Raw genomic sequence first — 15,095 nt, forward strand, 5'->3', positions numbered from 1 at the left:
CATGCAAACCCACAAGAACAGAGCAATCTATTTCCAGGTTTTTTTCCCCCCCTAGTTTCTGCCACATGGAACTAAAATGATGATGATTCAAATATCTACATTCTCAGGTCCAGCTGGGCACTTCCTCTCTGCTCAGAGTTCCCTGGGAATGCAACAGAGGCTGCGTGCACAAGGTACGTTACTTGGTAAAAAGGACAACAATCAAGTCACTTAGTCTACCTAGGAAGGCGTTTATGTCTTAGAATAGTACTATTGTAAGATGTGCTGTTCACCCATGTGAATTTAATAGAATCCAATTCCATATTAATTTTCTTCAAGCGGTGCATAAAAAACCCCAAAGAAAAGTTACCTATGAAATACCACTGGGCATGAAATTGAAAGCAAATGCAACCAAGCATTCTCCCGCATTAAGGTACATCTGATATGTAAAAATATACTCTAGTCTACAACTGTCACATTATCTAAGCCTAAGTGAATGAGTTTAGAAATTTGTGGCAGACTTTTCTCTAGATAACTCTCCCAAGGGACTTCCTTGACAAATGACATTCTCTGTTGTGCTTCTCCCCATCTTTGATCCATTAAAAACAAGTACTACCCGTTCGGTTCTGGACCACCAGTGTGGACACACATTTTCTTTTAGAAAATCAAGTCTTATTTGGAAACCACTCCTAGCCCTCCACTTACCAAGGGAGCTAACGTGACTTGTCTTTTCCAGAAAATATAATGAAAAGAAGCTGGTAATCATTGCCTGATGATTAAAAATCATCTTGAGACGTGATATGGTCAAAGTAAAATAAAAAAAAAAAAGGTTTTAAATTTCTTTTGGGGGGAAAGGATGGCAGAAGGCAGGAGATAAAATAAGCAATCGTATAAAGTATTCTCCATCCTTGTCTTCAGGGATACTAACCATCCCCTGTTAATAACTATTTATAGTCAAGTTGCCAAGAACTTTTCTCATGAAAAGTTAGTGAGGAAGGCAATACAGAGGAGAAAAACAGCTTCAGAAGCTTAAATGATTTGCCCACAATCTGAGCAATAAATGGTAGAGCTGGGATGGAATGTATTGTAGGGCTTAGAAAAATCAAGGCCAATGGTTAATTAATGACTCCATAATGAAAAATGTTTAGAGCGAATGCAAAGATACTACCCCTATTACACAGGCATTTGATGTTATGCCACATTTGATGCTTTGGGTTTCGTCATTAAGAAGATACAAACAAGTATCCATTAACTATGAATTATTCCATCTGTCATCTGATAAGTTCTCTACTGTTGAATAGGAACCCTGCTACTTAACATCCAAGGCCAGAGGACAAGAAGCCTGCTTCCCTGGAACAACCACACACACACACACACACACACACACACACACAAACAAATTAGGGGAAATGGAAAAAGACTTACTCAAGAGCAAATCATAAGACACTGGAAGGGAAGAGTTAAGTTGTACCACAGAAAACCACAAATAGCTACATGAGCTTAAACTTCATTAGCAGCTAAGAGACAGCCAGTGAAAGTTTAGAACAGGGAAAATACATGAGGAAATTTATATAATAAGAAATGTAAGCAATCTAGATTTTACACTCAGAGGTTTTTGCAATAATCTCCATGAATTATATGCAAGACCATTGAGGGTTCAACAAACTGTGGTACAGGAATGTAATGAGATATCATTATGTTCAAACCAAAAATGAATATTAAGAATTCAGAGGAGCATAGGAAGACTTTATATGAACTGATAGTGAAGTTACCAAGTAAGAAGAACCAGGAAAACAAGATATTCAATAGACTACAACAGTATAAATGAAAAGAACAAATGTAACACAACAAAAGAAAAACTAAAGGCAGTGGAATTGATCATGACAAATCTAGTCTGGCCCCAGAGTAGAGATAAGAAAATAAATCTCTCTCCCTTCCTTATAGATAGCAGATTATTGGTATAGGGAATACTTTAGGGACTACTTGACATGCTTGCTTCTGCTGAACTGCTTTAAAAAAAAAATCTTTGTCACAACAAATCTTGTCTGGAAAGATCCAGAATTTAACCTTTTGTAATAACACAAAATGGGACCTGAACTCAAGATAATGGCACTCTTTAGTGAAGGGTGAAAAGAATTTACTAATAAATGAGACAGTATCTGTCTGAGAAAAAGAGCAGAAAGGAGAAAAAGAAAAAAAGAAACTTCATTTCACAGGTGGGAAACAAACAAACAAAACAACTTGGAATCTCAGAGTCACACGGGTGATTTTGAAGCAGAGATAATTTGACAAATCATTCCTCTTTCATCAGTCCTGGAATAAAATCACTGTAGAATCATTATGAATTTGTCCTAAGATGATATTTCGGCAAAAACAGCCTTCTGATATTTAACTGCCTAACAGATCACATAATTTTTTCTAAGTCTACCAGCTTCATTGTTTTCCAGTGATTAGAAATTCTTTAATTTGCCTGAAAATGAACTCTAAGGCTCCACTAAGTAATCCCTCCTGAGGAGTGCCAGAGAGACGACTTACCTGCCAGCCAGCCAACCAGCAAGTGTTCCTCACCTGGGGGGGGAGGGGCGGTGCAAACACAAAGGTGCCAGTCAGAATGCTCGAGGCTCTGCCAGGCTGGGCCTGGCTGCATATTTTAGCACGTGAGTGCGAGTGCTACAGTCTGTGAACTCTGGTAGCAAAAGGGCAGGTGGGAGAGTCAGAGCATCTCCCGTTTCCTTCCCAACGTGTCCCCATCCGACTACTCACTGCCCATTCAGGAATCTGGGCTGCCCCTCTGCCTTCCCTGCTTCCAAGGAAATCAGTGAGTGTTGTAACTGATGCTACTGGAGCAATCTCATTTTCACTCCCATTGGGCCATCAGGGAAGAGCTATATATAGAAGAAGCAGGGGCAGAGTTCCATCAGCTCCGCTGGAAGAGGAAGTACAGAGGAAGGAGGCGCAGCTTGCAGTCTGCTCTCCCCCACCCCCTTTTCTCCTCCTCTTCCCCCTCTCTTCTGTTCTCCCCCATCCCCTTTTCTCCTCCTGCTCTCCCCCACCCCTTTTCTCCTTCTGATCTTCCCCCTCTCTTCTGTTCTCCCCCACCCCCTTTCTCCTCCTCAGACCAGCTGGTACAGAGTGGTAACCTCTCAGGCCTGGCAGAAAGAATGATCCCAGAGGGGATGCCATAGGATCTCACAACGACTAAGCAGAAAAACCATGAAACAGGTTAGGCTCTCACTGCAAGCTGACAGGAGACTAACATGGAGTGTAGGAAAAGGAAAGAAGGGAGGAGAGGGGAAGAACAGGACAGGGGGTAGGACATAAGAGAAGGAAAAAGAGGAGATGGAAGAGGAAAGGGAGAGGGGGAAGAAGGGGAAGAAAGAAATTAGAGAAGGGGAAATGGAAGAGAAGGGAGACAGAAAAGGGAGAGGGGGAGGAGAAAGAAAAAGAAAGGAAGGAGATAAGAAAAGGAAGAAAGAAGAGAAGAAATGAAAGAGGTAGTAAGACAAGAGGCAGTTGAGAGGTTGCAGAGGACACCACCATGAGTAAAAAAGAAATGTTAGTCCAATAGCAGTCTATTGCCCTAATAATCAAGGGAGAAGTTGTTTGAATCTGATATAACTCTAAGAGGGATGAAATTCCTGATGAGAAATCAATCTCTTCCTTCAAGGGCTCGCGCGAGGGATGCCATACAAATCAATAACTTCACCTAGTTACAAAGGAAGGAGTTAGGAGAGAGGATGGGTCCCCAAAGATAGCCAGGTTATGACCTCATTGGCATTCTTGAGACAACAAGGGAGGTAAGCAGTAAGAATTAGAAACATGGATAATGGAGGTTATGCAAATAGTGAAAATCATAGGCTTGAGAGCTAGAAGAGGCCTTAGAAAACACCTGGCCTGTAGCCTCTGAAAAAAGTGTATGAAACACAAATTTAATCGAGTGACCTGATATGACCCTCCACAACCATGATCACCAGCATACATCACTAATCACTTTATACAGCACTTTTGAAGCTTTTAGGATAGTTTTATATACACTTGATCTTCCCAATAATCCTGTGAAGTAGATGTAATAGATGTTGTTATCTCCCTTTTGATCACAGAGCCAGGAGGTATCACGGCTAAGTTTAAAACCTAAGAACTCTAGGTAAAAATCCTTTATTCTTTCAATGACACCCGGATCTTCTAATAACCTCATTGCCTTGCTTTATCATCATTTATCTGTAACAGATCCGCTTTAAAAAAAAAAAAAAAAAAAAAAAAAAAAAAAAAAAAAAAAAAAAAAAAAAACAGCCCCATATCCAGGGTTTCATGACCTTGTCCCATCAAGCAGTAGAGCAAAGTGGCTTTGATATGGATATGAGCCAGCTAGCCAATCCGATTCCAGTTCAGATGAGAGGACCAATTTTTGATCTACCTAGTCCAAATTAACCAAGAACTTCTCTTTCTAAAGGTAAATCAATTCCCAAACAGGCAAACTTGGTACACTTTAATATATGTGCTACATAGTTAGTTTAAAAAAAAATCAATCCAGTGGGTATCCCCAAATGGGGAGAGCCCAAGTCCCTAAATTCAAGAGCATTGGGAGTATCAATTCTTAGCTACTTGGAAGTACTGGATGTCCTCAGCCACCTTCTTGGGAAGTAATCCCTTTGGAAATGCAGCCCAGCAACTGCTCCTGCAGATGCTACAGTCAAATCAACTGACAATTCATAAAAGAAAGCTCCTGTCTCCAAAGTCTGTGGTACTGTTAAATATTTCAAGGTTAGAAACGAATATAATTTTATCTATGAAAAATGACATTAAAGGGGCAGTAATTAGCATCCACTTTGTAGCTACACTCTAAAGGCCAAGAAATTTTTCAGATGAACCCTCCCATTTTTGCTATTTCCGTCATTAGAATGTGAGCTCCCTAAGACCTTACAAACTCCTGTTTTTCTATCGGTTTGCCAAGTGCTCAGCATAGTGCTTTTCATCTAGTAAAAGTACATAGTGTTTCATTCATTCATTCATCAAAAATAGTCAACTCTTATTTCCTTCCAGCAAGCTGGAAAAAACTGCTTTTTCTGCTTTGGGGTGGAGGGAGGAAAAGAAAAGAGGAAGGGCAGGAAAGAAGGACAGAAAGGAAGGTGAAAAAGGAGGAGGGATTGGGGAGGAAAGGAGGAAGAAAGCATGACATACTAAGGAAGTGATCAGAGTGTAATGGTAATCAAGAAAAATCTTTTAGGGAGAAGTAATTTTGCAATCATATATTAACATCGATGATGGACACGTATTGGCCGAAAGAAGGGCAGTATATGGGACAGAAAGATGCCCTTGGAATCAGGACAATCAAGATTTAAATCCCACAGCTCACAGTTACTAGCAGTATCCACAAATAAATCTGTTAAGCCTCTCTGATTTTCCACTATTTCAGCTGCAAAATAGGGATAATAACATCCACTGAGTCTGACTCACAGTTGTTTTAAGGCCCAATGGAGATACTAATGTAAACTTCTTTATGGATTTTAAAGTACTATGTCAGTTGTTATTGCTAGAAAGGAGAGGGAATTTCCACGTAATCATTTACCGAATGAATAAAAGATGGAGGATTGAATTTACATGTAAGGGATTGGCCCAAAGATGATTTTAGAAAGATTTGGAAGAGCTCTAATTAATGGATAGATTTGAACAATGATCATTCTAGCACCATGATGCTAAACTAGCAAATGTAACAAAAATTAGACACCTAGAGAAAACAAAAGGCAATTTTTATTTTCACCTTAAAGTATGATACTTAATAGAATCATTCAACCACAGGAGAAAAGTCCCATCTTACCTTTCCCAAAGAAAAATTTACGGTAATAGTAGGCTCCCAGGTCAATGTGTTCTATGATGTAACGTTTCACTTTTTCCCTGTGGATTGGCTGGTTTTCTCGTGGCACCTCCAAGACCGAAACACCTGCATTGGTGCAGTGGGAGCTGAGGGAGGACTCGAAGGAACAGCTTTCTCCCGCACTGGAAGAAGTCGAGTTCGCCCTCGAAAGTGCAATCCTTCGGTCTCCCTCCCCGCCTGTCTCATTCCTAAAATAGGGACAGCTCAGCACCAGGTCGTTGCTCTTGCCGTCCCCCTCATCAGCATCGAGGTTCTCCTTGGAGTTGAGATCCTCCTTGCTGCCCAGAGGAGACTCACAGGTTCCCGCCTGGCCCGCTGCCATCTGCGTCTGGGAGGCTGCGGAGGCGCCGGTGGTGATGTTTTTCCTTTTCCCCACATTGGCCCTCGTAGCCATGGCTTCGTTGATATTAAACAAAATGCTCTGGACATCATAATGTGCAAAACACTTCTGGCAATTCCAGGGGCGGATGCTCCTCTCCAGCCGGCTCTCCTCCAGATCGGGCGGGAATTTGAAAGTTTCGTGCTCACTTTTGACCGTCCGCAGCTTCCGGAAGAGGGAGGTTTCCACCGATTCCGACTTTAACCTCCGCTTGAAATTCTTCTCCCTCTCCCTTCCCATCAGCAGGGCATTGTCCATGTACTCCAAGCCTGAGATGCGAACAAATTCTCCTCTGGAAATCTGGGCTGCGGCATGAAGACTGGGAGAGATCGCGGGGTCACAGTGGAAGAACTCGGGAAACCCAAAGGGGGCCAGAGCCTTGTGTTCATAGCTGTCGACTCTGTAGCCTCGGAGCATCGCAAAAAAGTTTTCCCCCGACAGGCCCTGCCTGTCGATGGAAGAAGTGCTTCCGTACTCCCTGTGCAGGGCTGCCCCTGTGTTGGGGTTAACCGCGTTCTGGTCCAAGACATCTTCGGCATCGATGTCGCTGATGGTGACATCGCTGTTGCTTCTCTGCCGGATGGGGTGAAGGCCTGCCCGCTGCGGAGAGTGGATGAAGATGTCCCCGATGGTGTACTTGGCCTCGGCGAACTCCAGATCCAGCTGCTCCTCCGGCGGCCCCTCGCCCTGCTCGTTCTGTCCGTTCTGCAGCACGGCCGCCGCCACTGCCGTCTCGTAACTGGCTTGCGACCGGCTTTCCCACAGTGCTTTGCAGCTCATCTCCTTGGAGCAGTCCTTCTTCGGAGGCCATTCGGACACCCTTGCTCTAACGCCCATCTTGGGCATGGCCGGGGTGCCATTGGCGGGCCCCCCACTTTCAGCGACGTTCGCGACACTCAAAGACGTGGGAGGCCCCATGTTGCCGTTCAAGGCCTTGAATTTCCGAGCGAAATAATCATCCGACTGCATGGTCCGGGGAGAATCCTTAAACTTTGAGGGGGCTCTGGGGAACTGGTGTGTCTCTTCCTGGGACTGCCGTGGATCACTCATGTCCACTCGCAGGAAGCCGGGCCTGCCGTAATTACATGTTTTATTTACAGCATAAATAATCAGGGAGAGGCTGGTACTGCATCACATGCAGGGGAGGACTTCTTCGACAGGTGTGTTGTCAGCCGCTAGTTTTATCATCTATCTAGCTCTGTGTGTATACATACACACATACATATACAGATATATCTTTTAACTAAGAAGAGTCATCAGAATATCAATTCTTCAAAGACAAAAAAAAAGAACCTCATCAACGCCGCTTGTGATGTTTTTAAAAAATTTCCTTCCTGTTCTCCAGTGTTTGGTGCGACATCTGAGCAACAGTACTTCTTACACCTAAAAAAAAAAAGGAGAAAAACTGACATTAGCAATGGCAATGTTTCAGGTTTAGCCATTCTTCTGGTACTGCAAAAATGTTTTTGATAAAATACAGACAAAAATAATATAATGAATGTCATGAATCAAAATGCAGAAGACTAGCCTCGAAAACGTCCCCACACATCCCTGCCATAGACCTTACATGAAACTAGACTCCGATTTTTCTCCTTCCAAAGTGGGCAGTTTCAACAGAATGGCAGAGTTGGAAGACACTCCAGAAGTGACCTAGTACAGTCTCTCTATCCTGACATCTTTCTGTCAGCACAAAATTTTATAAAATGAAATTAGTCACTCTTATATCATGTCATCTCAAGCCTAGTATATAGAAAGAAACTCTGTGTGTGTGTATATGTGTGTGTATATATGTATATACATATATATACACATATAAATACACTTACCTTATATTGTATATATTATATATAACTATATATATAATAAATATATTTTAATTAAAGCTTTTTATTTTTAAAATATATACATGTATAATTTTCAACATTCCCCCTTACAAAATCTTGTGTTCTAAATTTTTCCCTTCCTTCCTCCCATCCCCTCCCCTAGACATAAAGTAATCCAATATATGTTAAACATGTGCAATTCTTCTATATGTATTTCCACAATTATCATGCTGCACAAGAAAAATCAGATCCTAAAAGGAAAAAAATGAGAAAGAAAACAAAATTCAACCAAACAACAACAAAAGGGAGAATCCTATGTTGTGTTCCACACTCAGTTCCCACAGTTCTCTCTCTGGGTGTAGATGACTCTTCATCACAAGGTTGTTGGAACTGGTTTGAGGCATTATTTTAAAGTTATTTTGAGGGAAATTGATAGAATTGATTTCTTGCACCTATTATTCCAACTTAGCTCTGTTCTCTACTGTCATCATATTATTATTTCTCTATAGGTGTCAGAGGCTAGGTCTGAAGATTAGTATTCCTAACTCTAAATTGGGCACCCTATTCACTGTGTCACCTAACTGCCCATTACACCATACAGATTATACTCTCTCCCGCCAAAGAAAAAAAAAGAAAGCTCCAATGAAATCAGCTGATGAAATAATAGTCTGACAAACCAAGAGAAAACACAGATTCATATTTGAAATGAAATTATAGACAGCATAATGTTATGCTCAACTCAAGCCTCGTGTAGAGAGAAGAATTGTACTTACAGTGGAGAATTTGACTTAAATAGCCTTTAAATCTAAAATCCCATGGTTCACATCAGTATTTCAGAGCGATTTGTAATCCAAATCAATTTAAGAAGAATTCCTTTCCATAATAATCAAGTGGGCCTCAAACTTTCCCTTGAAAACCTCAAGTGAGGGGAATTTACTTCTTCCCAAGGCAGCCCATTCTAATTTTGGGGGGGAGATGGTAGCTTTTAACTGTTGCAAGGAAGATTTTTCCTTATAACAAAACTAACCAATCTGAACCTTAGTTTCCTCATCTGTAAAATAGTTGTAACGTCTGCCTGCCTGCCTACCCCACAGAACTATTTTGAGGATCAAATGAGGTAAAGTAATCCTTTGAAATTCAACACTCTATAATTAAAGCAGGTAACTAACCATACATGCAGGTGCATAACATTTGTACACAGCACATTTTTGGTCATTAAACGTAGACAGAAACTTGACATCACAATGTCTCTACTTTCTTCATCCCAAATATATTAGTCTTCTAATTACTCTGCTAATTTTAGTTGAGTTCAAAAAGAAAAGACTAAGCAGAACACAGTTTACCAGTTGGTGACAGTCTGGGTATTTTATATGTTGGCTTGTGAACAAAAAACAAAACAAAACAAAACAAAACTGTAGCTTCTCTGGTGATGGTGACTGTGGCGGTATAACATTTCCCCTCAACTCTCTGTCCCAAGGAAACGAAAACTCACTTGTAAAATTTCATTATCTTAACTGCCTTAAAGTCTAAGAATTTCCTCTAATTACAGGCTTAAGGACAAATGCACAGTGTCCTATCCTGTATGGGGAGCAAGGAGGAAGGCGACATTTTGCTGTAAGAGCTCCTTGCCTTCTCTTTCCTCCCCTATGCATTATGAAAAAAAGAACGTTGAGTCTGGACAAGTTCTACGTGCTGTCGAGTCCCAAGGAAGCTGTTCTTCCTTCGGCAATCAGGGAAACCATAATGATCATTTAGGCTGTGGCAAACAGACGAAGGAATAGTCTGAAGCTGTTAGACAAAATAACATGAAGGCAATCTAGATGAACATCTTATGGTTTGCTGTGGGACGAGGAGGAGCTTGGGAGGAGGATAACTACAGACTCTCCATCTGGCTCAGTCTATTGTAATGAAGCAAATGCTCATAGGTAAAAAAGATCAGGGATGATTTTTGAAATAAAAAAGTACTTTTCTCCCCACCAAAACACCCTCTCATTAAATCACCACAAAAAAATAGAGGAAGCAAAGATTGAACAATATATAGGAAATAATACCTTTCCACTAGCTTTCTGTGGTCAATAAATACTTGTGGATCAATTGTATTAATGGACTACATGATCTATGTGCACCACATCCCGCTTCTACTGCTTATGCAATACTTAACACAACTTTTAAATTATACAATTATGTGTCATCCCTACTAAGAGACAGTAAACACCAATAGCAATATATTCCTTTATAGGTATCTAGTATAATTTGTAGAAAACTCCAGCACATTCAGTTTCACGTGACTAAACTACCAGAAGACCAGAAGAAATAGTTCTCATTTCTAGGGGAAATTTCTAATAATTGGTTACCACTTATATTGAATGAAAGAAATACTTATTAATCCATCAATAAATTTATTAAGCACCCACTATATGTCAAGTATTTATAAAGAACTGTGCTTTGGTGGATACGAAGGAATGAAAAATGAAATCTAAAGAAAATGAAAAACCTATCAATTAACTTCTCTTCCATATGAGTTATGAAAATACAAAACAAATATAATCTAATAGACCTAAGTTTGGCCCCATAGAGCTTACTAAAAGAAAAAGTCAAAGGACAGAAAATTAGAAGCAAAAAAGATATTCCCCACATTATCTCCTCCTAAATCTTACTATAATATTATGTGTACCCATTCATACTTTGAAATCTCTAGCTTCTAGATCATAGTTATATATGACTATAATAGTCCCATAGCTAAGTGTCTTATGACTGAAAAATGTGTGGGAGCCTGTAACTCTTAGGTTTTAGACGAAAAGCATAAATCACGATAAGGTTCTTTCCAAAAACAAAAATCTCTTAACCCTCATTGTGAGTTTGTAGTTAATTTCACTACAAACTTAAAAGACTATAAATTTGTCAGTGGGGTTATTCCCGCCACTGATTCTCAGCCCTCTATAAATTTAGTAACAAAACCCCAAGTAACAACCTTGGGGTTGAAAAATTCATCTCCCTAGAGCCAATCTAATGATGTGCCAATCTGTACTCTACTGTTTTGTTGCCAGACCTGTCCATTAAGCCAAAACTGTTTTCTTTTGTAATGACAAAAATAGAATTTCAATAATGCTTCAAGAGGTCAATTTTATATTTCATAAAAAAAATGTAAAAGTATAAACATATCATGAAATTAAACCAAAAAAACTACTCTAGCTTCTACTCACTAAAGAAATCAAAGACTACATAGATGGAGAACCAACAGTTAGGTACATTGTCAGTTAAGGATGTGTTGGTTTTGTTTAACTGTTTTATCTTTATTTTTTTAAAAAGCAGTATTTGATGTAGAGAAAAGAATATTTGGGGAAGTAATAGATATGAAAATATAGATCATCAATAAAACTTATTTTAAAAATGAGGCAGGGGAAAGAATACAGATACAATATATGAATAAGACACTCAGAAAAGAATCTCAAAGTCCTGGAGTGGAGGCCAAATTAAGGCAGTTGGAGGCATCATTATAAAAAACAGGTAAGAAATCAAACATTCATACCAAAAAAATTGAAGAAAAATTAAGTATTAGAGAAGATAATGATATCAGAACAAAATATTATTTAAACAAACTTTTAATCAAGTTTCAGTGAGTCTATAGGTTAACACGATAAACCTAAAATTGAACCAGTAATCAAGATGAGAGTCAATAGATCTGAGGTAGTATGGTACATAAAGGGTACAAAGAATAAGTGACAGGAAGAGGAGGGGAAGAGAGAGAGAAGAGGAATCAGAATTAAGGAGAGAAGGGGTAGTTAGAAGGCATAATGAATGGAGCACTGGCTTTCAAGTCAGGAGGACTTGAATTCAAACCCAGCCACAGATACTTAATATTTCCTTAATAGTGTCCTAGCAATATTGTGACCCTTAGAAATTCACTTGATCCCAAATGCCTCCAACCAAATTTTTTTTAATTTAAGGAGACCAAAAGATAAGCAGAGGCTGGCAGAGAGGATGATGAATGGGAGGTCATGCATGTATTTGTGTCCTATAATGGGTCCTTTAGAGGAGATGTGGTCTGAAAATTTTGAGTGCAAGTACACTGCTTTACAAGAAATCATATAAGCACCCTTGAAGATTCAGAAGTTAGCTACTTATCATAGAGGTAAAACGGTTGTTTCATATAAAGACATATTGTTTCTCTGACAGTAGGAAATACCTGCATCTATCCCCTTAATTTCCCTTAGGACAAAAAGCATCTACTGGCAAGATGAAGAGTCAGGATAAGAGATTCAGATGATGTTAACAGAATACAGTAAATCCAAAATGACCTACACAAAGATTTGATTTCAGAAAGATGGAGAGTGCTGTTTTAGAAACTAGAGGAGATTCTGAGTTTCAGATGTAGTCCCTGACCTAAAATAATTATAAAACACAAGACGACAATAAATGTATTAGAGTTTCACAATTAAGAGTTTTATAACATCAGAGTAGGGAATAGTTTTCAAAAGAAGAAAATCAAACTATCAACAACCAGATGGAAAAAATGTTCAAAAAGTTAAGAAATGTGCATTTTAAAACATCTTTATAATAGCAAATTCAATGTTAGTTAATTTTTATATTTATTTATTTATATAGCTAATATTTATATAGCATTTTGAAGTCTGCAACATGTTATGCATTCATATATACTGTGCATGCCCTATATTCATAGGATGCATATAACATATACCTGTGGGGGTGCACATAATCTGGTATTATCTTCACAAAAGTCCTGTGAGATAGTTGCTATCATTATATGCATTTTACAAATGAGGAAACTGAGGCTGAATGAGGGTAAATGGCATAATTAACTCAATTATGAGGCAGAATCTGAACTCAAACCTTTCTAATTCCAAATTCAGCCCTTTATCCAACAGGAGCTTCAAGGTATCATTTCAAACATATGAAAATGCCAAAAAGTAGCAGAAGGCGGCAACGTCAGTGTTGGAGATGCTATGAGAACGCAGGTACAATCATTTGTTACTGCTAGTGAAATGATGATTTGGTTTAATTACTATCCCAAACAATTTGGAATTGTCTAGCAAAGTTACTAAATTATCTCATACCTGTTGTGATTCAGTAATCCCACTACTAGTTTTATTTCCCTCAAGGGAGTCAGAGACAGAAAGATTGGTCCCAAGTGTACCAAAAAAATTTATAGTAACACCATTTGTAATAGTAAAAAGATAGAACTAAGTTTTATGTTCAGCATTTGGGTGAACAGCTGAACAAACTGTAGTATGTGAATGTAATGAAATAGTATTGTGTCACAAGGAAAAGAGGTAGTAGCATCTGGCCTTGCAGCTAGGAATATCTCTCTGCTACGTGACTCTAGACAAGTCACATAAGCATCTCAAGGCTTTAGACAGCAGGAAAACTAAAGAGCAGCATCTGCAGAAAAAATGTTTTCACCTGGAAGGTCTCCAGGTGAACCAACAAAATCACACATCCAGTTCTTATACCTATTACGAGGAAAATCAATAAAAAGAATTCAGGGAAACCTAGGAAGACTTTTGAAGTGATAAAGGAAAAAAATTTAAATATTTCATGACTACAATAATGCAAATGAAGACAACAGATCAAAAGTAAACAGCAGTGATGGTGCATGATGTAAAACATGCATCTTTTGTTGAAAAGTATATAGCTATAGCCATGAAGTTAACATATACTACCAGCTGCAAGCACTACAGCACAATTTCCTGGCTATGTGTGTGTATTTGTGTATACCAGTAGATGAGTGTTTTTTTTTTTAATTAAAGCCTTTTAATTTTCAAAATATATGCATGGATAATTTTTCAACATTAATCCTTGCAAAAAAACTTGTGTTCCAATTTCCCTCCCATCCCCACCCCATCCCCTAGATAGCAAGTAATTTAATACATACATGCATATATGTTAAACATGGTAAAAAATATGTAAAATCCAATATAGGCATATATATTTATACAATTATCTTGCTGCACAAGAAAAATCAAATCAAAAAGGTAAAAAATGAGAAAACAAAATGCAATCAAATAATAGCAAAAAGAGTGAAAATGCTATGTTGTGACCCCCACTCAGTCCTCACAGTCCTCTCTCTGGGTGAAGATGGGAATAACCGATTAATGGGAGGGGATTGATAAGCCAAAATAAAAACATGTCCTAGCTCCCATTAAATACTATAGTAGTATGTTCCATCCTCAACTCTTCCTACCAAAGGGCTAAAGGGAATTTAATTGATTAAATGGCGGGGGGGGGGGGGGGGGGGGGGGGGGGGGGGGGGAGGGAATGTAATATATGCATAAAGAATGTCTTCCTGAGCAAAGGAAGAGAGCCATCCAATTCAGGGTATGTTCTCAGGAACAGAGAGCAGTAGGCCAGTTTAGCCAGAATACAGAACCCAATAAGAGGAATAATGTGGGAGAAAGCTAGCAAAGTAGGGTGGCCACAGTATACTGCAGAGAGATTTGGATGCCAGGAGGAAGAGTTTGAATTTTAGTTGTCACTCATCAGAGTTTGTTTTGTTTGTTTATTTTGTTTTGGTTTGGTTTTTGTTTTTAAGTTAACAGGGAAATTCCTGAATGTATACATTAGAAAAATTATTTTGGAAATAGTAGGAAGGAAGGATGGAGTAGAGGGAGGGAGAGTGAAGGGCACTCAGATCTGTTAAGACTATGTAGTAGTGTTGAGGTTAGGAACCAAATGGTGAGGTGTAGACCACATGTTGAGGTCTACATTTGGGGTACCTAAATGAAATTAGGGTTTAGTTAAGGTCTAGTGGCAGGTTTGGGGTACAGGGAGTCAAACAGAGTTCCCCTGCAACCCCCTTAGATTCGGCACAAGGATACGGCGGTATATGAGGTCTAGTAGCGGCGCGGATTCCCAATAAAAGCATTTATTGGCCCAGAGAGCTAGATTAATAAAAGAGGTTTATTATTGAGTTTAGAAGTAGGAGATAGGTGAAGGTAGAGATAAGGAGGGCACTGGACAGAGGGTCCAGTGGACAGAGGGTCCTCACATGGCGACCATGTTTGGGATCTCTGCAAAGAGGGGT

The 15,095-nt window shown here is 39.3% G+C and overlaps 1 protein-coding gene across 5 annotated transcripts in view; it reads right to left on the reverse strand.

Annotated features, from left to right (window-relative positions):
- Positions 1–15,095, reverse strand: part of SIPA1L2 (signal induced proliferation associated 1 like 2) — a 252,934-nt gene that overhangs the window by 113,917 nt on the left and 123,922 nt on the right. For all 5 annotated transcript variants that reach the window (XM_031966909.1, XM_031966910.1, XM_031966912.1 and 2 more), the window contains exon 3: positions 5,795–7,613. In XM_031966909.1, coding sequence (XP_031822769.1) covers positions 5,795–7,280 — 1,486 coding nt within the window. In that variant the 5' untranslated portion in view covers positions 7,281–7,613. The remainder of the gene's footprint in view (positions 1–5,794; positions 7,614–15,095) is intronic.

The sequence above is a fragment of the Sarcophilus harrisii genome, chromosome 4 (assembly GCF_902635505.1).
Source record: "Sarcophilus harrisii chromosome 4, mSarHar1.11, whole genome shotgun sequence".
NCBI lineage: Eukaryota > Metazoa > Chordata > Mammalia > Dasyuromorphia > Dasyuridae > Sarcophilus > Sarcophilus harrisii.